The 25,187-nt window shown below is 39.4% G+C and overlaps 1 protein-coding gene across 1 annotated transcript in view; it reads right to left on the reverse strand.

Moving 5' to 3' along the window:
* Positions 1-22,133, reverse strand: part of IMPG1 (interphotoreceptor matrix proteoglycan 1) — a 99,644-nt gene extending 77,511 nt beyond the window's left edge. The window contains exons 1-2 of the mRNA XM_032779814.1: positions 22,067-22,133; positions 4,447-4,656 (exon numbers count right to left, since the gene is read on the reverse strand). Of these exons, the coding sequence (XP_032635705.1) occupies positions 4,447-4,656; positions 22,067-22,133 (277 nt within the window). The remainder of the gene's footprint in view (positions 1-4,446; positions 4,657-22,066) is intronic.
* Between the last annotated feature and the right edge of the window lie 3,054 nt (positions 22,134-25,187).

Below are 25,187 nucleotides of genomic sequence, written 5' to 3' on the forward strand. Positions count from 1 at the left end.
AAGGGCAGAGCCAGTGAACTGCCCCAGCAGGGGGTTGAGGAGCTGGGGCAGGGTAGCCCCAGAGGGAGCAGAGCCCCAGAGAGCGGGATGAAGGCCCTGCATGGCAGTGCCACGCCCTCTATGCCTTTGCTGCTGCTTCTGGCCACCATGCCGCAGTCCCTGGGTGGCTTCAGATGCTTCGCCCAGCCCCGGCTGCGGTGCTAGGGTGGCGGCCGCCCTGTGGCACCAGTAGGCGGCTCTGTGTGCCCCGCGGGGTCCCCAGCCTGAATGTCCCCCACTTGGAGCCTGCCTGGCCCAGCCACAAGGTGTGGGTGCTGCTCCCCTGTGACCCCAGGGTGCAACGCGCTGCTGCTGCCAGGGCCAGCTCTAGGCTTTTGCCACCAGAAGCACCAAAGAAGGAAAAAAAAAAAAAGGTGTCTGGAATGCTGCCCCTGAAAATGTGCTGCCCCAAGCACGGGCTTGGTTTGCTGGTGCCTAGAGCTGGCCCTGATAATCTGATTTATTATTATGTGCTTTGGAGATGTGGTAAACCCCTATACCTAAACTGCTGCATTTGAGTTTAAGCACCTCGGTGTAGTGTTGCTGTATGCCAATAAAAAAAATACAAACTCAGTGACAAGTCCAGATTTGAGTTAATTTCTTGGGAAGAAAGTGGAAGAAGTTGTGGAGAAAAATTCCAGCCCAACCTAATGTATCAAGTTCAACTGTGGTGTAACTCCATTGAGTTCACTGCAGTTACACCAGGGAAGAATTTGTCCCAGTGTTCTTCTTATTCAAGAGCATTGCTGATAGTCTAAGATGGAGCTTTTGAGTGAATTAAGCTTTTTCAAAGCCGGAAAGAAGAGAAATTAAATCTCTAGGGCATAGGAGTAGTGAAGTCTGATGTTTAAAACTGTGTACCTTTCCCCTTGCTTCCCAAAGTACCTCCAGAAAAATGGAATTACTTAGTTTAGGTAAAATCTCCTTGGATACAACAGTGTTTTCTTTCTCTTTGTACATGTGTACATGTTCATTTGTTAAATGTTAAGTAACAACTCCACGATGATGAATCACCAAATTACATGCCAAGGTGCAGCAGGCAGGAAAGAGACAGGTATCTCCATTGTGGAACAACCATTGCTGTTCTGTATCATTTGGGAAAATAAAAGTGAGCACAAGGGGAAAAAAACCAGGGATGGAGATTTCAGAAGAAGAGCTCAGGGGGCTAAAAATCACATGGCACTCAGGCTCTGACAGCAGCTCTACTTAATGGATCCTCTTAGCTGTCTCCAGCAATTAATGCTATGGTGTGAGGTCTCTCTCCCCCCTTCCCCCACCAACCTGATGTTCAGCAGAAGACATGCATCTATCTATATAGACTATTTACTCTCTCCTTATACAAGAAAGCCATGAAATATAATTGTAATATTTTATAAACTAGTTTATATTTGGGGCTGGCCCCAGACATTTTTATTTATTTTATAGTATCCACAAGAGTGCTATGCACTTTACAAACAACACATAGAAGTAAGGTCCCTGCCCCAAGGAGCTTGCAAATTAAATGGTGGAAAAGTGAGGATCATAACATGCACCAGGGAAAGAGGAGGATGCAGATGGGTTTTACTAATACGGCAGCAAGGTTACTCAGACATACATTTTATTGGTTTCATTTCTGGTCATGACTTTTTTAGGCAATGCTACAGAAGTGAGTTTTTAGAGGTGATTTGAATGAACTGAGGATGGAGGTCTGGGGAAAAGATTTTGAAAGTGCCCCAAACACAGATGAAGATATGGAACATATGTGTGTGTGATGGAACAGGCCCCCCCCCCCCATTCTGTTAGCACTTCTACCCAGCAAACACCTACAACTTTTGATTGTACTCTTCTATCTTGTAAGATGAAGTTGGGGGCCCAACTGTTCATGGATCCACAAAGATAATCACCTGATCCACACTCCTATTAGCTAGTGGCACCCCAACTCCATTGACAAGTGCCCCAAATCCCTGCACAGATGTCAGTCCCTCCTCTTGCCCAAAATGTTCTGCATGGGTTACAGAGATCAGGCATCTTTCATTTTGCAAAGTGTCCCATTAAACTTACAACTGATTCTGGTAATACATACTCTGGTCTGAGAGCATCTATCTTTGTTATGTGACTGATGTGGCAATTAATATTTAAAGGATCACATATCTTAAACATTATATATCATCTCTAATGTTGCTTGAAATACAAAATAGTTCTGAGATTTATGAACACAGTAGTTATTTTTCTTTCTCTAAAATTCCCTCCCTCCCTGTTTCAGGATGATTGCTTTATTCATTATTTGTTGGATGAATCCATTGTTCATTACTTTCAGTGTCACCAAATCTAGCTGAATTTTTGGCTTTGTGAAAAGATGGTGCTCACACAGAATGAAAGCTCACACTATTTAAAATCTATATTTCAAGTTTGCCCTTCAGAGGAAAATGAACTCAAACATTTTCGAAGTGTAGCATACTTTTAGCACCGAACTTCTCAGCAATTTAAAAGCTGTATCCTTCAGCAATTCCAGAGTTATTTTTGAATATTTTATAACTATAAGATGGAGCTTTCACTTTTAATATTTGATAATTTCAGTAACTGCAGGTGAGAATTGCATACAGTGTCTGAAACCTCAGGGTCTCTAAAAATTAATAATCAGCGATAAAAATGGCTATTCTCAAAGCTAGTGTGGGCATGCACCGTATAAACATGTTCGCACTGCTGTGTCAATACACCTCAATAATAAGTTGTGAAACATCTGCCTTCCCAGCGTTGAGCCTTTCCTCTGACTTAGAGATGGTCACATTAACAGTGAATAATTTACCTAATTAAGTTTTCTGTCCATGAATTGCCATTGTGCAGGTTGTCCTTTTGACTGATTTGTTCCTTATTTGCAATCATTTAGAGCTATGTTCTGCCACATTTTACTCACATTGAATAGTACCTTTTTTTTTTCTGAGCAGCACCTGTGGAGTAATGTATTACTTAGCAGAAGTTAGGGGTGGCAGAATCTGGCCCTGAATGAGTAGTTTACTAATGAGCATTCATTATTTACCATTCACACCATGTGGTTGGTTCCTTAAGTCACACCTGGTAGTTCCTGTGCTCCTTCATTGGAGGACCTACATTTTCTGGGTGAGAATCTCTCCATTTACTTCAATGAGCTTTGGATCAGGCTCCTAGTGTGTTCATTCTGTTACGTTTATAAACCACTCAACCCGATTTAATTTGTAGTCTACAACAAAGTACATTTGGGATTAAGATTTGAACCAAGGTCTTCAAAGGTGATTGTGTTATTTGCATACACACAGTTCTGCTCCAGCAGGAAAATACACCTATCTGCTATAACACGACCTGATATAACACGAATTTGGATATAACATGGTAAAGCAGTGCTCCGGGGGGGCAGGGCTGTGCACTCCGGCAGATCAAGGCAAGTTTGATATAAAATGGTTTCACCTATAATGCAGTGAGATTTTTTGGCTCCTGAGGACAGCGTTATATTGAGGTAGAGGTGTAGTGCTTACAAGTCACTTGCATTTATTTCAGCTGGAAAATACATAAAAGGTGGAATGGCTATTTATAGTGACAAAATGGTTTTTAAAACTGTAAATTCTCCAGGGCAGAAACTATGTCTAGCTCTGTGTTTGGAGAGTACCTAGAACATTTTGGACACTATCAAAATCCAATCAACAATAAACACACAGTGGAATCCAGTTTATCCAATGTATTTGGGACTGAGACCATGTCGGATATTCAAACTTTTGGATAATCAGAAGAACTGGGAAAGAGCTTTTCATCCCTTATTTTAAATTGGGGAGAGTGGGCTATCAGTCCCAGGCAGGGCTGACAGCCGCAGCCCCATCTGCCCTGGGCTGACTTCCCGAGCCCCACCACTGTCAGGCTTGGGTGGCTGGTGGTTTGGTTAATGTGAAGAGCTAGATAATGGATAGGAAGCTCAGATAAACAGGGTTCTACTGTAGTTTAAGTGTTTTTTATGACAAGACTAGTGTTTCTAGCGTTTGTGCTGTGCTGGAGGGAGTGAGGATAGAAGCACTTGTGAGCAGTGGTGGAAGGAAGCATTAAATCTGTGGCATCTGCTATATCTTTTAAAAAAGTGGCCTTTCTCCACCAGTTAGTTCACCCATTATTTGGTTTTTATCATCAGCTAAACAAGAACACATTGTAACTTCTTTGGAGGTTATGATAGGAACTTAGTATCTCTTGTTTACATCACTACATTATAATTTTAATTATTGCTCATACCTTGTGCCACCACTGTACGGTGATATACCGGTAACTTTTCACCAGTCTAACAAAAGCGTAAGTACCAAGTTTTCAGCCCACTACTAGGGAACAACAGAGTGCCAAAGGGCTATTGTCGAGGTTCTTAAATTTAAGGAAAGATTCAGAAGAAGAAAATATGTGGTGCAATCATCATCTCACCTCTTAACCGATAATACGCTTGATGGCTGGCTAAAATCTGCTTCACTGATTCTTGTGGACAGACTTTCACACCAGTTGGGAAAACAGATGACCTCTTTGTCCGATGCTTTGCCATATCAAATATCCTCCTGATGGTTGACACTCTGGATCTCTTTGTTGTTCTTTCTGCAAGCTGTTTGGCTTCATTACGATTTATTTTATTAGGGATTTCTGTAAGGGGTAAAATAATAGAGAGACATAAATAAATAAATAAACACACAGTATGTGGGTTTTCTGTATGCACTATAGGTTTTGGTCTATTCTTAATACGTTATCTTAAACACCAAACACTAGGGTTCTCAAATACCTACATTACTGTGAACATGTCAACAACTGGGCTGATATACTGTGCTGATGTGGGTACGGTCTTGTGATCAGACCATAAAACTGGGAGTCAGGATATCTGATTTCTGTTCTTCACTCTGACTAGCTCACTGTGTGACCTTGAGAACACTTAGGGTAAAATTTTCTAAAGCACCTAAGGGCCAGATCCAGAAAGGTATTTAGGGGCTTAATTCAATGGGAGCTAGATGCTTGAATAGCTTTGAGGATCTGGGCCCAAGTGACTTAACAGCCTAAGTCCCATTTCCAAAAGTGATGTAAGCAGGTAGTAAAGGTATATTTAGGTGCCTAAAGATTCATATAGGTGGCAAGTGGGATTTTCAAAAGTGCCTAACTGATAAGGTGCCTAATTCACCTTGATGAAAGTGCCTAGTTATTTCGAAAATCCCAATAGGCACCTTTAGGCACCTAAATACCTTTACAAATCTAGCCTTTAGGAATCTAAGTTTCATTGAAAGTCACTTCAGGTGCCTTTGAAAATTTGATCCTTAATCTCTGTGTGCCTCAATTTTGCCATGAAAAAAAACGAGGATGGACATTGCTTGCTGTACTACTTAAGGTTTCATAATCATTTAGATTCTTGTATGGTAGGCACTACAGAGGTGACAAAAGCCTTTGTAGCAACTTGTAGATGTTAGCATAAAGTCATATCATTAGTAACACTGTGTTGTATTAGGGAGAATAACATCCATAAGGAATGGCAATGCTTCCAGGGTGACAAAATCCCTCAATTTAGCTGCAGGTTAGCAGATACCTCTATATTCAGAATGAGAGTTCTTCAGGACACATTTGTTCCATTTCTACAACACACCCAACATATTATCACACAACACAGCAGTTCAAGTTTGATTTTAAAAAGTTTAACAGAGCAAAAATAAGGTGAGCTGACAAAGTAGCCTTTTGATGAAGATAATGAAGAAGCCCTTGGGTGAAGCAATCAGTGTAGTTTAGATTCTGTTCTTTAATGCTGCATTAATTATAATGTTTATGTTAAAATGCACTTTTAAGGATACTTTGATGTATTTTAATAGGCCTGATACATTCTTTAGTCATAAATGTAAATAAAATTGTTAGTTGAAAGAACTGCTGTGAAAAGGAAGGGTGAATTCTATAGATAATTGGAAAAATTTTTGAGGCACAAAATAAGACGCTGACATAATGTGCATGTAGCCTGGATGCTGATAAATTGGCTGCAAACAACAATTGCATTTTGAAAATATTCAAACTTTCTAAGTTTGAGGAGAAAGGTGATAAACCAAGAGACCACATTTACAAGAAAATAAGACTATTGGAAAATTAAGAGTAAAACAAATCAAGTCTATTTTTCTGTGAATTTGAAGAAATTGCCTAAAACAAATAATACAAGTTAGGCAGGGTGCTCACGATGGAAACCATGTATTTGGTGTTTCTTAATACTATTTCAAACCAGGAGGTGTGGCAGCACCTTCCAGCACTTTGGTTCCAGCATCACTGAAATTATGTCAGTTGTTTTCAGATGGATAAAGAGAAAATAAGGAGGATATCATCAGTTTGACCATTTGGAACTCAGTGGATTACAGTCTTGCAGAAAAATGGGGAGGAAATAGAATGGAAATGAGTAGCAGAAATACTGGATGTGACAAAAAAGGGATGGAAAATCTGGAGATGGAAGAGGCTTTCCTTATATACATGGCTATTGTTGAGTTCTTAATTAATATCTGAACCAGCATCAAATTCTCCATGTGTAGAAATTGTGGAATGTGGTTTTTACAGGTTATAGTAATAATTAACTGTTCACATACACAAGACTACTACTTATCACACATGTTAAGCATTGACCATTTGGTGACAGTGAGTACCATTCAGTGGCTGGATATTTACAAAGTGAAGCCAATACACAATTGTTTTTGCATTTTAAATCACACTGCAGGTTGCATGGCAGCAACTTTTAGACTTGCCTAAGTAGAACTGCCTAATCATCTGCAAGGGATGTGAAAATGAGGATACAGTGTTATAACATTTGTCATATCAAATCACTGCAGTTCACTTATCATGTAAATATTTTTATCAATGTGTAATTGACATGTCCCACCGCAAATGAGCAAAAAGAGGGAAAATATTCTGAAGAAATGACAGGGGTCAGACGGAGAGGGATAGATTAGTGCTTCTGATATATTTTACCTGTCCTTGTATCCACCATAGTTTATGAATGAAGTAATGTTTCCATATTCAGGGTGCAAATCAATAATAAACAGCTATATTTTTAATGGTGCCCAGATATGATCCATAAAGGTGAGACAACATGAAAGGATTTTGCTCCATGCAAATGCTGTCAAGAGCTACCAGAAACCATAATGGGCCAAATACTGATGCATCCTATGCACGACCTGTGGCAGTAGCAGCAATGGAAATCTCATGCAGGAAGATTCCATCCCAGTAAGATCTCCAAGGCAGGACCGTGCAAACTCCTTTGCAAGGATGAGATATGCTGGATGAGGCCAAAAGCCCAAGCAGAGGGGAGAGCAGGAGGCTATGGTTTATGCTCCAGCCCACACGCTGTATTTGTGGTTATGGCCCAGCTGCACAGGCCTTCTGACCAGTTGGGACTGAGGATTTTGTCGCTAAGCCCATGATAGCTTTTGTATGAAGCAAAGAGCTTTCACGAAGGATTTGCTTCTTTTCTAGGATTTGACCCTTTGGCATTAGCTTGAATTAAGATCCATTCTATTTACAGGACTATTATGATGGAGAGTCTGTAGTCAGTGCTGGAATAGTGACTGCAGCTTGTGGCACCTATGCTAAGATTGGGATTTAGGCTGCTGGATCAGGGACATTGTATTTATATTGTACTTACATGTACTTACCCTCCTGACCCACCTTCAATAGCCCATGCTCTGCTTTGCTGTTCAGGGCAGGAGTAATCTTCCTCTGCTATATCTACTCCAGCCACAATCTCCCTTTTCCACATACAGGGGCACAGTGGGACCTGAATGGGGCAGACAGCTTCGCATGGGCTTAGTTTACCTGGATGAATTTCACTCTATTTGCATTGCATAGGTGACCTTTCCTTTTTGTACACATGACTCCTACTATATGAACTTGTGAGCTCACTCTCCTGTCAAACATCTATAAAACTTGACTTAGAAAACCCACTGTCTCTTCATAATGTTTCCCAGAGTTTACTGAATGCTAATTGAAGAGCAAACTCTCTGTGGATAGAAATATTCATTTAGACCCCTGCTTTAGTGGAAACTGTCAATTATACACCTGAGAAATTTTCACCAAAGGGGATAAGCATCTAAATGGCTTAAACATTTTCCATACTTGAATATGTGTCATTGGATTATGCAGCTTGTTTTTGTGTGCATCTTTGTCTCCTCCTGTTGAATAAAAATATACACATACATAAGTCCTTTGCCAGGTGGTGATGTGCCTATAGACTGTAGTCTACCCTATCTCTTTCTCCCCCCACCCCCTTTATATCTGAGTAGACTCAGATCATCTCAATTTTATATAGTGTATTTATTAAGCCCAATACCCAGAACACTTTTTGAAGAAACCACATTCCAAAGAATCCCAGGAATATGGGAACGTATTTTAGTTTAAAGCAAAGAATTTTTTTGGGAGAGGTATTTTTCACTGTTGTGTGTATACATAAGACATTTGCTCTGCACAATTCTTTTGCACTTTTGTTTAGACCTGTTAATTGGCAAAGGCATTTGTACCAGTTTTAACTTCAGGAGATGTATGGAAGATGGTTTTTATTTCATCATGATAATTCTAGTTCAGGAAAACAGACATCGGCCACAGTATGGTGACTTTTTAATAATAAACTTTAGGTTTTTATGTAGTGCTTTACAAACGTTTAACTAACTAATCCTCACTAACTACCCTATGAAGGAGATGGGTATAATTCCCGCCCTTTTCCAGATGGCATAATTGAGGAAGACTGGTAAAGTGTCTTTACCAGCGCCAAGGCAGGAGTTAGTTTCAGTGCAGATATTAAAATCAGGAATCCCTGTTCCCCCAGTCCTGATCTCAGACATTTACAACCAGGGCTGGCTCCAGGCACCAGTGAAGGAAGCAGGTGCCTGGGGCGGCCAATAGAAAGGGACAGCAGTCATTCGTTGTTGGGGCGGCACGTCCGGGTCATTGTCGTCGGGTTCTTCAGTGCCTCACTTCCTCTTCGGTGGCACTTTGGCGGCAGCTCAATTGGGCTTTTCTTTTTTTTTTCTCTTTGCTAGTTGGGGTGGCAAAAAAGCTGGAGCTGGCCCTGTTTACAACACAGGTTCTCAAACTATGGTAGTCCTAAACAGGAAAATCAGAATCTTTTGTTTCAAAAGTGTTGAAACAAAACCTTTTGGTAATTTTCACTTTTTTTCCAAAAATTTTTGGGGTTGGAAAATTTGTCAAATTGACCTTTTTCTGTGGAAAAAGTTTGTTTCAACAAATCAGTATTTTCTGACAATAATATTTCATCAAACATTTCCTGACAAGCTCTATTAATTTACATGAAGGTAAAAGGAGACTACTGTATGTGGCTATTTAACAGGACTCCTAGGAAAAAAAAAATTAAAAAACTTCATGGAGTAGGTCAGTGGGATTTTTTTTCTTTTCTAAAGAGAGGAGCAAGGAGGTTGCATCCATGGTTCCTTTCCCATTATTACAGTGGATGTCCTTTTATACATATATATTCTTATTTCTGACTGCCAACACTACCTGTTTCTCCTAGTTCTCATTTTTTCTTTTTCAGGTCTGCAAAATATACGTGACTGCATTATGCTACTGGGTTAATTCAGAATATGACATTTAGTTTGACTAGATGCCAGAAAGTTGATTATATGCAAAGAGAAGAGTTTCAAAGTTCTGAATGCTCGAATAGAAAAGTAAAGGGTGACATCAGGACAAAAATGTTAGTTTGAATAATTCAGAAGGAAAAGAAAAACTGCCTGAAATCAACCCCAAGTTTGAAATCAATAAAAAAAAAAAAAGCAAGTTAGTCTCTGTAATATAAGAGCATGTTCTCTAAGTGCAGAGAGGAAGGGTTGATTGATAAATGAGGCATACTGCTTTCATAGTAAATTAATTACTAATTAAAACCCAAGACTCATTCAAGGAAGAAAAAAATAACTGGTGGTAAAGAAATTACCAGTTGGGTTATTTCAAAACGGCTTTCCTATCAATGTGTTTAGGTCACCCAAAAGCAAGAATTAAGTGTGCAGCAAGTAACACAGTACACTATTTGATATTTAAGTCTGTAGCTGTAGGCAAGGATAATGACATAAAATTAAAAATAGATCAGCAGCTCTCTGGAAGTGATTGATTAATATGAAGAAAGAATATGAAGAAAGAATCTAACATGAGCAGTAGAGCATATAAGGTGAAATCGGTACAGATAAAAGGAAAAGTGCTGGACTTCTTATTCAGAACCATACTCCCATTCAATAGCGAGAGCGATCACGAACCAAATCTGGTGGTACCTGCCAGTGGTCGGCAGGGCCTCTGCAACACACTCTTCAGTGTGTCCTGATACCATGGCAGTCCCTCCACCCCAGTTCCATGGGGATGGAGTTAATGGGGAGACAAGCGACAGGACTGAAAAAGGCTATAATTAAGGCAATGCAGGTCCCTACCCATGCAACTCAGCTGCCCACTCAGAGCAGCAGTGTCAGCAGGACTGGCCTTACCATGAGGTGAACTGAGGTGGTCACCTCAGGTGCCAGACTGTTGCGGGGGGGGGGGCACCACTAGGACCCAGAATGTAGAAAATTGTGTCTGCTGGTGCATATGTGTTCTTTCTGCTCTAGATGCACAGAGATGGTGGAATGCTGTGCTGGAGGAAGGAGGGCACAAGAGACATAACAGACAGGCTGGAGAAAAGATGAGAGGGATTAACAGAAAGCAGCAGGAGCTGCAGGGAGAGAGAGGAGGAGGAGCCTCTTATGTACCTCTCTAGCAGGAGCCTGGACTGATTAAAACCAGCTTCCCAGGGAGCTTTCTGTTTCCTGCTGCTTCCCTGAACCCACTTGAGGAGAACAGACAATCAACTGAAGTAGTAGGAGCCAGTTAGGTCCTTAAGACACTGATACCTTCCCTCACTCAGGCCCTGCTACCAGCCTGCTTATTTGTCCCCTTCAATTGAGTCTTGAGAGCCACTATAGCTGGCACAGAACAGCAGTCATGAGCGAAAGAAGAAAACGCCCCTCTGGGGCAGCATTTGGAAAAAGAAAGGAAGCAAAGGAAGCTTTTCTATCTAAGCAGGAAGGAGCTCTCCTGAGATACATAGACACAAATGTTCATGGTGAGCCTTCTGACCCCAGTGAGAATGTGAGTGGTGAGGAGATGCCTGATCTTCCAGTTAGTCAGAGTGCAGGTGACCTGTTAGCTACTTCAGCATCCATATCTCCATTTCAAATGGATGTAACCGTGCACAGTCCTGAAGAAAAGTGCAGATCAGAGAAGAGTATGATGGAGGCGCAAGAAACAGCTGCTGCTGAGTTTAGTTCCTTATGTTCATATGATCCAGAACTGTGGACTCACTTGAGCAATAGCCTGAGGGACTTCCTTGTACTGCATGGGCCATAGCAAGTGAAAAAATTCATGTTCCCCAAAGAAAATGAAAATAGAAGTTTCCATCCAACACATTACTGGCATGAAATCCCCAATGGTGACAAAGTGGAGAGGCCATGGCTTATGTACTCAAAAACCCAGAATGCTGAATACTGTTTTTGTTGCAAATTCGTCCAGTCTAATGTTCCAGCCACATTGGGTTCTACAGGAACAAAGGTCTGGAAAAATCTGGCTATAAATCTGGCATGCAATGAGAAGGCAGCAAATCACCGGAGAGCATTCCATAGGTGGAAAGAGCTTGAGATGAGATTATGGTTAAAGGCCCCCATAGATGATCAGCATCAAGAGAAGATTGTATCAGAGTTTCTTTACTGGCAAAATGTTCTGAAGAGACTCATTGCCATTGTGAGAATGCTTGCTACCCAAAACTTAGCACTGCGTAGCACTTCAGATCAGCTGTATGTGCCAAACAATGGAAACTTCCTTAAAATTATGGATCTGATGGCTGAGTTTGATGCTGTACTCCAGGAGCATCTAAGCAGAGTCACCACCCCAGAAATGTATACACACCACTACGTTAGAAAAACAATTCAAAATGAGATCATACAATTACTGGCAACAAAAGTCAAACAGAAGATGTGGGAGATCTGAGGTCAGTAAGATATTACTCTGTTATTCTGGATTGCACATCTGATATCAGCCATATGGAACAAATGCCTTTAATGGTGCATTTAGTAACAACAACAGAATCTAGTGAAAAATGTCCCTGCAATGGTGACTGTCAGAGAGCATTTTCTAGAAGTTATTGCCGTTGATGATACTACAGGAGCTAGTATGACAAATGTGCTTCTTAAAAAGCTGGAAGATAAGGAAATTGAGAGAGCTAACATGAGAGGTTAGGGCTACGATAACAGTGCCAACATGAGAAGAAAGAACAGAGGAGTGCAGACATGGATCCGAGAGTTAAACCCTCAAGCTTTTTTTGTCCCATGCAGTTCTCATTCATTGAACTTGGTGGTCAGTGATGCTTCTAGTGAGGCTGATGAATTTTTTAATGTAACTCAAAGTATCTATGTTTTTTTCTCTGCATCAACTCATTGCTGGCAAATTTTGAAGCAACATCTGGGAACATCCTCTCCGGCACTGAAACCACTGATTGCCACATGATGGGAAGTTGAGTGGAGGCCATAAAGCCTATCAAACACCAAATTGGGAAGATAGATGCTGCCATAGTTGCCATTATGGAAGATAATGCTATCACAGGAACTGTTTGTGAAAGAACAGTGGCAGAGGGAAATGGAATCACCAGAAAAATACATAACTTCACATTTCTGTGTGGCTTAGTGTTGTGGCATGACATACTTTTTGAAACAAATGTTGTAAGCAAGAGACTCCAAGGTGTTGACCTTGATATATCTGGAGAAATAGAACAACTGGACAAAACAAAGTTATACTTACAGTCTTAGTGGTCAGATGAGGGATTTCAAAACATTCTGAAGAGTACACAGAAGTTGGCAGAGGAACTTCACACTGAAGCTATTTTCCCACCCATTCAAGAATAGAAGAGACACCAAAGAAGAAGACATTTTGATTACATAGCATGGGATAATCCCATAAGAGACCCCAAACAACAATTCAAAGTTGAATTCTTTAACCAGGTGCTAGATTGTGCAATACAGTCAGTTGAAGAATGTTTCATGCAGCTCAAGGAAAACAGCAGTATATTTGGGATGTTGTATGATATTCCAAAACTCCTCACTATACCTGAAGAAGGCCTGCACCAGCAATGCAGGGCAGTAGAGACAGTGTTGACACATGATGACATTCGCGATATTGATGAGAGTGATTTAGGTGATGAACTGAAAGCCCTTTCACAATACATTTCAGCAGGATCAACTCCAAAGGCTGTTCTGGAAAATATGTCCACAAATAAGATGACCATCCTCTTTCCAAATGCTTTTGTTGCTCTGTGCATACTTCTAACACTTCCTGTAACAGTTGCCTGTGGAGAACACAGTTTCTTCAAGCTGAAGTTAATAAAAACACATCTACACTCCACAATGACATGGCCTTGCAACCATCTCAATGGAGCATGAGCTGGCCCAGACTGTGGACCTTCAGGAACCAGTTCAAATCTTTGCAACCAAGAAGGTACGGAAAGCACTACTTTAATTATTCAAACACATAAAAATGCCAGTGTTTACTATGCCGACAAGGAAAGTTACATTTGCTGTCCAGGCATTTGAAAGTTAAGTGTTACTTAACATTTTTCAACAAGGCATTTTAAGTTGTTAGTTCTCCTTTATTGGGGTAGGTAGCAGAGCAGTACCATGAGAGGAGCAGAACAGGAAGAAGGCAGAATTGAGACCTTCTTTTGGCCCAAGTGAGGGGCAGGGGCATCATTTGAGCTCCCCGCCTCAGGTGCCAAAATGTGATGGGCTGGCCCTGAGTGTCAGGGCCCCCCTCATCTGCCCAAGTGGCAGGGACAGTAAGCATGGATTTTCTTCTTTCCCTTAAAAGTGACAGCACAGGCTTCCTCCTTTTGGGAAACTAGGAACAAAAGCGGTGTCAGAAGGGGTCTCCCAGTCCTTATCCCAGCATTTGGGGGGTGTTTATTTGCTCTGGCTGATGGACTGAGCCCACAAAAATACAGTATTTTGCTCGGGTCTATTGTCAGAGCCCCCAGAGTGGTGGGTCCTGGGCTTAACACCCCATAGTGAAACGTATGGTGCTATTTATGCTTCTTGGTGCTATTGTTTTGGACGGTCTGCCAACTCACTCAGATAACATATATTGGCTACATTTGGGTCACATTTCCAAACTTTTGCTGAGAAACACGAGGGATAAAAACTGACCTTTAAAAAATAAAAATTAAAGTGAGAGTCTGAAGTAATCACATGATTCCAGGATCTGGGACCATGGACACAGGCCTATAGTACATATGACTTAATGTAACCCTGTGCTGGAGGATGGCCACTTTCTGCTACAGTGTATTTCCACAAACCTGCAGTGATTGCCTCATGCTAGATAATTTTGATCCTGTCTCAACTTTCCTCCCCAATTTACCCCTCCTCCCCAAAATACAAAACTCCCTTAGCATGTTGGGGGGCAGTAGCCAACACAGAGATCATGGCCCTATAAATCTTATCATAGAATCATAGAACCATAGGTTTAGAAGAGACCTAATGCCTTGCCTGAGATGTTGGATTTGTTGTGTCTCAACCAGGGGTCCTCAAACTTCATTGCACTGCAGTCCCCTTCTGACAACAAAAATTACTACACAATCCAGGAAAAGGGACCGAAGCCTGAGCCCTGTCGCCCTGGGTTGAGGGACCAAAGCCCAAGCCTCACTGCCCCAGGCTGGGAGGCCAAAACCAAATGTCAAGGCTTCAGCCCCAGGCAGGGGGCCTGTAACTTGAGCTCCACCACCCAGGGTTGAAGCCCCCAGGCTTCAGCTTCAGCTCTGGGCACTGGGGCTCAGGCTTCAGCCCCAGACTGCACCAAGTCTAAGATAGCCCTGGTGACCCCATTAAAATCCCTTTGTGACCCACTTTGTAGTCCCGACCCACAGTTTGAGAACCACTGGTCTAAACTATCCAAGACAGATGGCTATCCAGCCTCTTTTTGGTTAAGGGAGTACAGTATGGAGCCACAATCTTTAGAATGTTCCAGAATCCATGGGATTTCTGTCCTTGAGAAACCAGGAAAGCTGTGGTTTTGGTCTGTCATCTCTAGCTGCTCCATAGGATGATTGTGTGGCCTTCATTATTTACTTAGGCAAAATTCCCATCAAAGTCTGGAGAAATTGTCTTACTGTAATGTAATATTTAAATGACACAATGTACTGCTGAGGCCATTTCCATGTATGAACGAATGACTGATCCAATTTAATAATTAGCAAAGAAAAATCCTGAGAGTCAAGAGCATGTATTAAAACAAAACAATAGAAGAATTTTTGATGATTTATTTCCATATATGAAGTTTACAAAATGACAGTCTTAAAGCTCTAGATTAGGAGAAAAAAACCTATTATTTGCAAAACACAGGTTTTTGTTTTTTTTTAAAGCAATGACTTTAAAATAGATAAGCAAAGGGATAGTGAACTAAATAAGGGCAACTTGATTTTTCTCCCTCAGGAACCTCTTTGGATTAGCATTGCAGTACTAGACATCACTGTTTTCACTCAACAGTGCACAAGGTGCTTTGGAATTTCAGTGAATAGGAAGGAATTCATTTCCTTAACTGAGTATCCCTAAGGAACTTGACCACTGACATACTGCTCCCCTCCTCCAAATTTTTGTTTTTCCCACTTGCCCACACAGATGTCCTTGGTTTTCTGACATCCTAAACCAGATGAAGAGAGAGAGAGAGATGGAAACTCAAACACCAATCACTCTAAACAAATGCTGAAGCAGATAGATTGAAACAGAATTTCTCCAATCCTATTTTGAGGGTATATAACAGGCCAAGAGAACTTCTTCTCAGAATCCATAGAACCTGCCAAATCCTAACCTAAGGAGCTAGTCAGGGTGGAAAACTGCTTTATTGACACTGACTGCCTACTATCTACAGTCAAGTATACACAGCATCATGCTCAGTGAAGAACAATCCTCCTACTTTGCTGTAAAAGATCACACATATTTGGGAAGGTTCCTCTTGTTGCACAGATCCAAGCCTTTACACTGACCAACAAACAGCTCATCTTCAGTCTGAGTTCACACATTCACTCTACAAGAAGTATTGGTCACATTGAAGAAATCTTGACTTAAGACCAGTGAATCTGGACCCTGCCTTTCCTGCTTGGTAAAAGTGAGTGGGTCTTTCCTGACAGAAATAACCAATGCCTCATTCAGGAAAGGAATCTTCCCTTCCTCCTTCAACCAAGTGAACCAGCACTGAAGAAATGCATTCTGGGTGCAGCAAATCTATTCAAGCCCTGCCCAGTATAAAACCTTCCATTCCTGAGCAAGTTCTTAGAGAAACTAGCCAAAGGCTTCTATGAGTTCATCTAGCTGAAGCCAATACCCAGGATCCAGCACAATCAGGTTTCAGGCCAGGACATGGGCCAGAAACAGCATTAATGTCATTGGTGGATGATTTCTTGATGTTAGTGGAAGAGGACAGACATCCACTCTTATTCTCCTGGACCTCTCTGCAGGATTTGATACTGTTGACCCTGCGAATACTGCTGCCCCACCTGAGAGAGGTGGCAAGGGTCCTAGCGAATGCTCTATAATGATTCAAGTGCTTCCTTGAGGGATGCATCCAAAGGACAGTGAAGAGACACTGCACCTCTGCCACTAGGCTCCTCATTTAAAGAGTGCCTTTAGGATCAATTCTCCATACCAGTGACTCCTGACCTTTACAGACAACTGTACCTTTTTCAAGAGTCTGATTTGTCTTGTGTACCCCTAAGTTACACCTCACTTAAAAACTTACAAAATCAGACATAAAAACACACAACTGTCACAGCACACTACTACTGAAAAATTGCTTACTTTCTCATTTTTACCATATAATTATAAAATGAACCAATTGGAATATAAATATTGTTCTTACATTTCAGTGTGTAGTATACAGAGAAGTATAAACAAATCACAGTCTATGAAGTTTTAGTTTGTACTGACTTTGCTATTGCTTTTTATGTAGTCTGTTGTAAAACTAGGCAAATATTTAGATCAGTTGAGTATCCCCTGAAAAACCCCTGTGTACCCCAAGGAGTACATGTACCCCTGGTTGAGAACCACTGTTCTATTCAATGCTATTCAGCATCTACATGCAGTCACTAGGAGAACTGTGAGACAACATGGGCTCAAGTGCCACCAATTTGCAGATGACATCCAACTTTATCTATCCTTTGATATGTACAAGCACCACCAAGATAGTTCATTGCTTGGGGAAGATCAACTAAAGGGTGAAGAGAGCAGCTGTTTGAGGGTGAAGTAAGATGATGGTTTCAACCCAAGACAGATGAGGCCAGAAGCTGGGAATGGGCAACAGGGGATGTCACCAGAAGCAGAACAGAGAACTGCCCAAAGCTGAGAATGGGCAACAGGGGATGAATCATTTGATGATTATCTGTGCTGTTCATTCCTCTGAAGCACCTGGCATTTGCCACTGTCAGAAGACTGGATACTGGGCTAGATGGACCTTTAATCTGACCCAGTATGGCCATGCTTATGTTCTTATGTAAGGGGAACAGGCCTTCAGAGATGGTGCCCTCAGAGAGACCGAAAAGGGGCAGAGACACAGCTAGTCCTGTGTCCATGATAAACTTGTACATATAATTTAGGGTGAAAAAAAATTAAATCTCATAACAAATACACCAGAATGCATATACAGTTTTTCTCTTAAGGAAAGAATGAGAGCACACGAACCACACATGACTGAAGTTAGTCTTGTTACTTAATGTCTGATTAGAAGGTGCTAAGATACCATAGTTACGAGGGACTGTAAGAACTTGTGCAGAATGTACTAAACCTAAATATGGCTTTCTAGCATGTGGAAAATAATTTGGGTAAAAGTCCCTTCACTGTGGCCTTTAACTTAGATCCTTCAAGGGGAGACAGCTCTTTATTGGTAATAAATATCTTGTCCTCTAGAGTCATCTCTATTGTTTTTCTCTTAAAAGCTATCTTGTCTAAGTATTTATAATGCACCAATCACCACAGTATCTGTGTGCAAATCTAGAATACATGTGCTACTCCTGTTTAATATTCACTGACAATACTAATATTTTATTACATATATTTAAATTTGGAGTTAAGTCAAGGAATGCTAAATATTAAAAACCATTCCTAATTAATTCACTATTTTTGCATTCAAAATAATATGAATTTAATTTTTTCAGTTGTTTATAAACATAAACAGGGAAGCTACCATCCTTAATTCATCAAGATGAATTTTTATTTCATAGATGAACTGTGGAATAATTCTGATGAGTAAATCTGGCATTCCTATGTTTTGTTTCTTTGAATTTTTAATGATTTTTCCCCCCTTCCTATGGGGGATTTGTTTAACCCTTTTCTCAAGGGCAATTATAGTAACAAAAATCTGCAACAGTTACTGTTGAATTGGCACAGCTCAACAGGAAGGGATAAGTCAACATGAATTAAAATGATTTCACAGAGCACACAGAAAGCCATTGTCTCCTAAAGAATGACTGTGAGTGAATCGAGAATACTTGTCTATTTGAAAACCCCCTCAAACTTAGAAGACTTGAGCACTGTTATGTAGCTTGCATACAGTCTTTCTGACTGAAAGCAGGGTACAAAGGTACATAATTTTAATACACAATTTTAGAAGATCCTGCTGTAACTCAGAACCTATCAACATTTTCACTGGTGAATTTGTATTTTCAGTGCTTTGTAACTCACATTAATTCTAGGTTGAAATGTAGCACACACTTTGTGTTGGGTTTTAGTTCTGTGTTAAAAAGGGGTTGTGCCAGCTAAGTGGTAGGGTAATGCGTAGAACATGAGTTCAAGTTCAGTCTTTGGATCCTCCTCGGACTAACAAGTTCTAGAGCATTGTTGAAGCTCTGTCTACTCAACCCATGAAGTCCCCTTGTATTCCTCTCTAGAAACTCCCTTTGACATGTGTAGTCTTCTTGTTTGTTGAAGATCTCACAGCAAAATTAGATGGGTAGGGAGAAAATAGAATAGCTCAGAAAACTAACTCCATTTTTTTTTGGCCACCTTGAAAATAACAATTTGAGTCTGACAGTTCTGTGATAGAGGAAAAAAAAAATCAGCAATTGATTAATCCATGAACTGGTTTAGAGATTATTACATTCTGAAGATTTTTTTTTAAAAGGAAAAAAAGTTAATTTGCATTTGAGCCTTCAATTTCCTAAGAATGCTTAGTATCTCCAACTATCCATGTATAGCAATTGTACTGTATAGTAGATTGGAAGGGCCATGAAAGTTCTGAACACATCTAGATTATTTCCGCTATCCACTAATACCCACTACTTGAATGTAAGTAGTTAGGGTGAGATTTTTAAATGTATTTAGGTGCCTAAAGATGCAGATAGTCAAGTAGTGGGATTTTCCAAAGCATCTGAATTCCCATTGATTCGACATCTAAATACTTTTGAGGTTCTGGGCCCTCGACACTTCTGAGACTCCCATGAGCCACCTGTCTGCATCTTTGAACACCTAAATACCTTTGAAGTCAATGCATGTATATTTGAGAGCAGAATTTAATTTTAAAATGGTTTTCCTATACAATATTAATAATGAATATGTATGAGAACAAAAATAATACCAATATGTGTATGGACAAATATTATAAACATTGGGGGGGGAATTTTACCAATTATTATTAAAAATGAATGTATATAACAAACTACTGCCTGATAAACCAACCAAAGCCAGGAAATTCCTATAATCTTTGTTCCTAAGTATTGCAATAATATTTGATCAAACTGTTGTTTGCTGATGTTTATTTTAAAGAATTAAAAATAGTAGAGATGAAAAAGTCTATTTAATCATTTAGTCCTTTCCTTCTTTCGGTGCAAGATGATCTCTAGATATTATCTAGCATGTCTTCCACAGTTGTTATTACATGTTCCAGTAATGGGACTTCTATTAAATCTCTTGCAGAAAACACTCACAAACCAGTCTGGCACTTTGTTAGGATGTTTCCCCTAATATTAAGCCTAGACTTCTCTTTGTAACATGCCATCCAATTATACTGTTCTCAGATGTATTGCAATATCTAGGTACAAGAAATGATGATAAGCCAGAATATTCAGCTTTACTTTTCGTTTCATTTCTTTCTAGTTTTATAAATCACAATTGTACGTATTATTGATACCATCATTAGTGCATTAATAACAACACAGAATGTTTCATCTTATACTTTTGTAAATGCATGTAATGTAATGTAAATGCATGTAATGTAAATGCATGCCTTGAATACAAAGGCAATGCAGTTTGGTAAATCTTTTTTTCCTCATCACACGAATTGGATTTATATACTCACTCTCACTGATTCCCTTTCTGCCGTACTTCCAAATGTTAAGTAATTCATTGCAATTATTTATGTGAAATGAAAAGGTAAAGCAGCACCATATGAATTAACTGCAACTGGTGCTAGCACTTAGCTGACCCATTATGTTTTTCCAAGGAAAAATATCCTCAGTACTTGGTTGCATTAAATCTTCTCCATAGCTGTATGTCTATATTTCAGTGAGCTAAAACAATTATTAAAAAAACAAAAACAAAATCTGCAAACAGAAAAATGGTAATAGTCTTTGCTGCACAAATAAAGATTTCTAAATGTTATTAACAGCAGACTAAAGAATGCTGGGGGTCTCTCTTCCTCTACAAACATTTAAATACAAATGGAAATGCTCTTTTTCTGATACTGCCTGATCGCTGCATTTAACTAACATGACTAGGACTGAAAGAAAGCAAGATGTGATAGGCCATTTATGAATCCCTTAGGCAAAGTATAAAGCAATAGCGGCCTGGGATTTTAATTAGATGACATAAATGTCAAAGACAGACAGAAAAGTTAGTAAACAATCTAAAAAATAACAACAAACAAGGAAATAAAACCCCCAAACCAAAAATGAAATCAAACAAACAAACCCTGGATAATTATGGAATAAACATGGGGTTACCTGCTCTGTACACTTTTATCTGCTGGGTAGTCCCAGACATCTAATAATAAAGTTGTGGTCTGATTAAACCCATGTCAAATGTCCCCTGTACTCCTTTCAGTATAGCCAGACAAACAAAAAACCCAACAACCTTTTGTGATAAGAATAAAATCTGATGCTTTTTTTCTCCTGTATGTAAATGAACAAGAGGAAAAACACATCTCAACTTTTTTGTTTTTGTTCTTGTTCATGCTGAAAAATTAAAGAAAGACTTGTGAACTTTTCAATATGTCCAAAGGAACAATTGTTAGTTGCTTCACTGAATATAGAATAGTTGTCTCCCTTCTGTCTTGCTATTATTCTGCCTAAAGGCTTACAAATCAATCCTTCCTTTTATTTTTTGTAGGAATCTACTCATTGAAACAGCTTTTAAATTTGTTACATATCAGAAAAAGTACTATTATGATTTTTTTTTACATTTTTCACTAAGTACTTAAGTCAGCAGGTGTATTCTTTTTCATTTCTCTTTTATAATGTTTATATTTTCCACTTGTTCAGCTGTACATATGTATCAGTAACGTAGTCCTTATTTATACTGATATTTTCTGGGTTTTTTTTGGCAGTATTGTTTCCACCTACAATATTTGTGTATATACCTAGGAGCCTTTTAAGTTGGCCATGACAATGCCCAGTAAAGCCGAAAATACGCTTTGTTGCTTTCTTTCCAGTTCAGTAACAACGAATTCTCATTAAGAGTACAATCATTTTCTTATGCATTCACTTCAGCTATTCGCCCCTTCTACGTAATTTGTAATTGTTCTTTTATCTAGAAATATAAATAAGTAAATAAACTAAAGTGCATCTTTTACAGAGAGTTTAATGCTGAGCAAACCTATGTGATACAAGTTAAGTCAACCTTTTCTTAGGGTAGCCTGTCAAGTTAACAGTAGCACTAACCTAGACTTCTATAGCACCCAATTCTAGGCAGTGACTTTTATAGCTAGGGAAAACAACTTGATCTTTCCAAAGATTCTTCAACTATGACACAATAAATATATAAAATAAAAAAAGTGAACTTACCTTTGCTTCCTTGAATTTGGAGAGCAAGACAAATGACCAGAAATATTAATCCAGTTTTCAAATGCATGCTGGCAATTCAGAACTTTCAAGGATTGTCATGCAGGAAATATGACTAGTTTAGACTGGCTAACAGATTTCTTTTTAAGAACTAAAATTCCCAAACTGCCTCTTATTCCTAGTTTTTTAAGAAAGTGCCCAACAGTTTGAATTGTTTTGAATCTCAGGCAAAGAGTGAAACAGGTGCCAGAACACAGTTACTGAACAAACCCCTCAAACACAGACACTAGTAGTCCAGGAGACTGAAAGGGGGACTGGAGTGGTGAACTCCTAAATGTGACGAGTGACGAAGTTTTTTAAAAAAAACCCAACAGTGTCTGTTTCTGGAATAATCTGTTTATCTACTGCTCAGACATAATCCGTCTTATGGTCCAGCTGGAAGAGCTGTCTTCATCTTATTAACCTTCTGGAGTGGCATCTGTCAGCCCCAGAAGACTTCAGTAGCACCATGATAAACAACAGAAGCCTCTTCTAGTGGTCATTACCTGTAAATTTTCATCATTTGGACATTCCAGTAACATGGCATATCAGCAGAGGCATTGCGAAATGATGGCCCTAGTAGATTATATTATTTCTGAAATGTATGACCATAACAAATGGTGAACTTCCTTTGAAAAAGATGACTAATTGCTTGTCTGAAAGAACTGTGATTGTATGGAGCTTTTCAGCAGTGTTTGACTTGGGAGCGCCTCTCCTTTCTCACACCACAAAGTTTGCTTTTGCAATATATCTATCAGAGCTCTGACGATGGACAATCCATTCTGTTACACTGCTAAAATGCCATGACTCAGCAGTAAATTGCTGTAGCAATCAGGACTGGAACACTCTGATTCCAAATGAGGAATGGGGGAGGAGGGGAGGTAGTTACAGTGAGAAGAATAAAAAAGGGGAGGAGGGAAATAGCATTTCAAGCTGTAGCTCTGTCAGGCCAATGAGTGAACAAACGGGTTAGAAGCAGTTCTTTTACAGTTATATAAATAAATATTCCCATTACACAACATTTGGTAGGCCCTTTGTTACATTTATGTCCTATATTTGCTACATTATTTTCAAAAGCATTTTGTTAAGTTTTGTTAATCAGGGAGGGCTGCCAGGTGAGCATTTGCAGTCGTCTGTCCTATTTAGAGATTTATGTGGTGACTATACTGTACAAACAGAAGCTATTTGCTGGCAGCAAGAATCCTTTTAGCTTTGCATGTACAAGTTGCTTTAAGAACAACCTTCATTTGAACCTGGTCAGTGTTCTATTTTTACCTGGGATTTAAACAATGGCAAAAGAAAACAAAAATCACCCTCTTCTAAATACTTGGCGCAACTAATACAGGGACATTGCTGGGACTTAAATTTGACCTACCTTTCTTTTTGCCTCTTATCTGTTTTCAAAACCCATAGTAACTTTTTATGTTGTTTTCAAAACAAAAGTTTCAACTACCTTCTTAAAACAAAGAAATCCATGCCATCAGCACAGCCAAAATGAAGGATGATCTGGATTTACACTGAAGGACTTTTGGATGGAAGAACATAATTAACCTTTACACAAATATTACACCTCTCATATCTGGATTGAGATGCTTTTCAAACTATAATCAAACCTATCACGCACTCATAAGAGCCAGCTAAGTTTTAGCAAACCTTATTTAAAAGGTGAATAAAATGAGACATAGGGGGAAAAAGTCAAATATTCAAAAATATAATCTGAGTTTGGTTGCCTTAATTATTGCCTAACTTTTGTAAGCAAGGGGGATTTTTCTGAGGTGCTGGGTACCAAGAACTCGCATTGACTTTCAATGAGACTTAGGCCCTTGTGTGCTTAATTCACTTTTGAAAATGGGACTTAACTGCCTAAATCACTTAGACTCAGATTTTTAAAGCTATTTAAGTGTTGCTGCACTCATCGTTGCAATACCTAACTAGTTTAGGATTCTGAATCTCTCTTTCAAAGGGGATTTAGGCACTGAGGACTCTAAATTTCATTAATAGTCAATATGATTTAGACTCCTAAATTTCTCTTGCAAAAGAGATTTAGGCTTCTAAATCAGTTAGACTGTGCAATTCTGAATGTAGTAATACCCAAATATAGATGAATATCATCTTACGTGGGGGTTCTGTTCCGCGATTAGTACGTAAAGCGAAAACTGTGTATAGTCAAAATTACATTGAGTTGAATGGGGGGCAGAATCACCTGCACTACAGTTACAATATTAAAATTGTTATTTTTCTCTTTTTTTTTGCCAACCGCATAAAGCTGAAATGGCGTATGTTAAATGCGCGTAAGATGCGACAGACCTGTAGCTTTAAAAATCTGGACCCAGGTGTCTAAATGAATAAATTTAGTCCAATACTAGAGGACACTTTTGAAAGCGTGGGCCAAAGAGATTGGTCAAAGATCACACTATGAGTCATTAGCAGAGCTAGGGACCTAGAAACAGGAGTCTTTCCTCCTTCCCCCATTAGACAACAATCCTTTCATGAATAATGGAAGAACACATGTTTAGTAATGAAATATATTTTACCTTCAAGGTTTTGCAGCCGAGGATAGAGAATTGATTTTAAAAGAAAGAAAACACTTAAACGAGCACATTTAATTAAAAATAATGTTGTTAAAGGAAAATATTAGGTTATGCAGCAAGTTTGTGACTAAAAAATATGCTGCTGGGATCTGAGTATAGTGAGATGATCTGTAAATTATGAATATTTCAAGTTGTTTTCTGTCAAGGCTAGTACCTTTTACATATTTCCTTTTAATTAAAAAGCTTTGTAACTGACCTTGATAACTGCTACAATCCAAGCAAACAATAATGATAAACACTCATTATAGCTAAAGCAGTACTATTAAGGGACCATTCCCTCTCTAAGTACTGCTGTGTTTAATTATGGGTCACTGTTAATTAATCTGGAAGTGATTCTTCTAGCTGGTTTGCTGTCAACAACAATTATACATTCTTAAAGAGGCAAAATCTTTTTTTGATTTTGGCTGAAATTCAATAATGCATTAAAAATATGCCAGGGAGGCATGGAAAGGGCAGTACTGCAAGCTGAAGTATCCATTCAGCCACGATAAGTG

The sequence above is a fragment of the Chelonoidis abingdonii genome, chromosome 3 (assembly GCF_003597395.2).
Source record: "Chelonoidis abingdonii isolate Lonesome George chromosome 3, CheloAbing_2.0, whole genome shotgun sequence".
NCBI lineage: Eukaryota > Metazoa > Chordata > Testudines > Testudinidae > Chelonoidis > Chelonoidis abingdonii.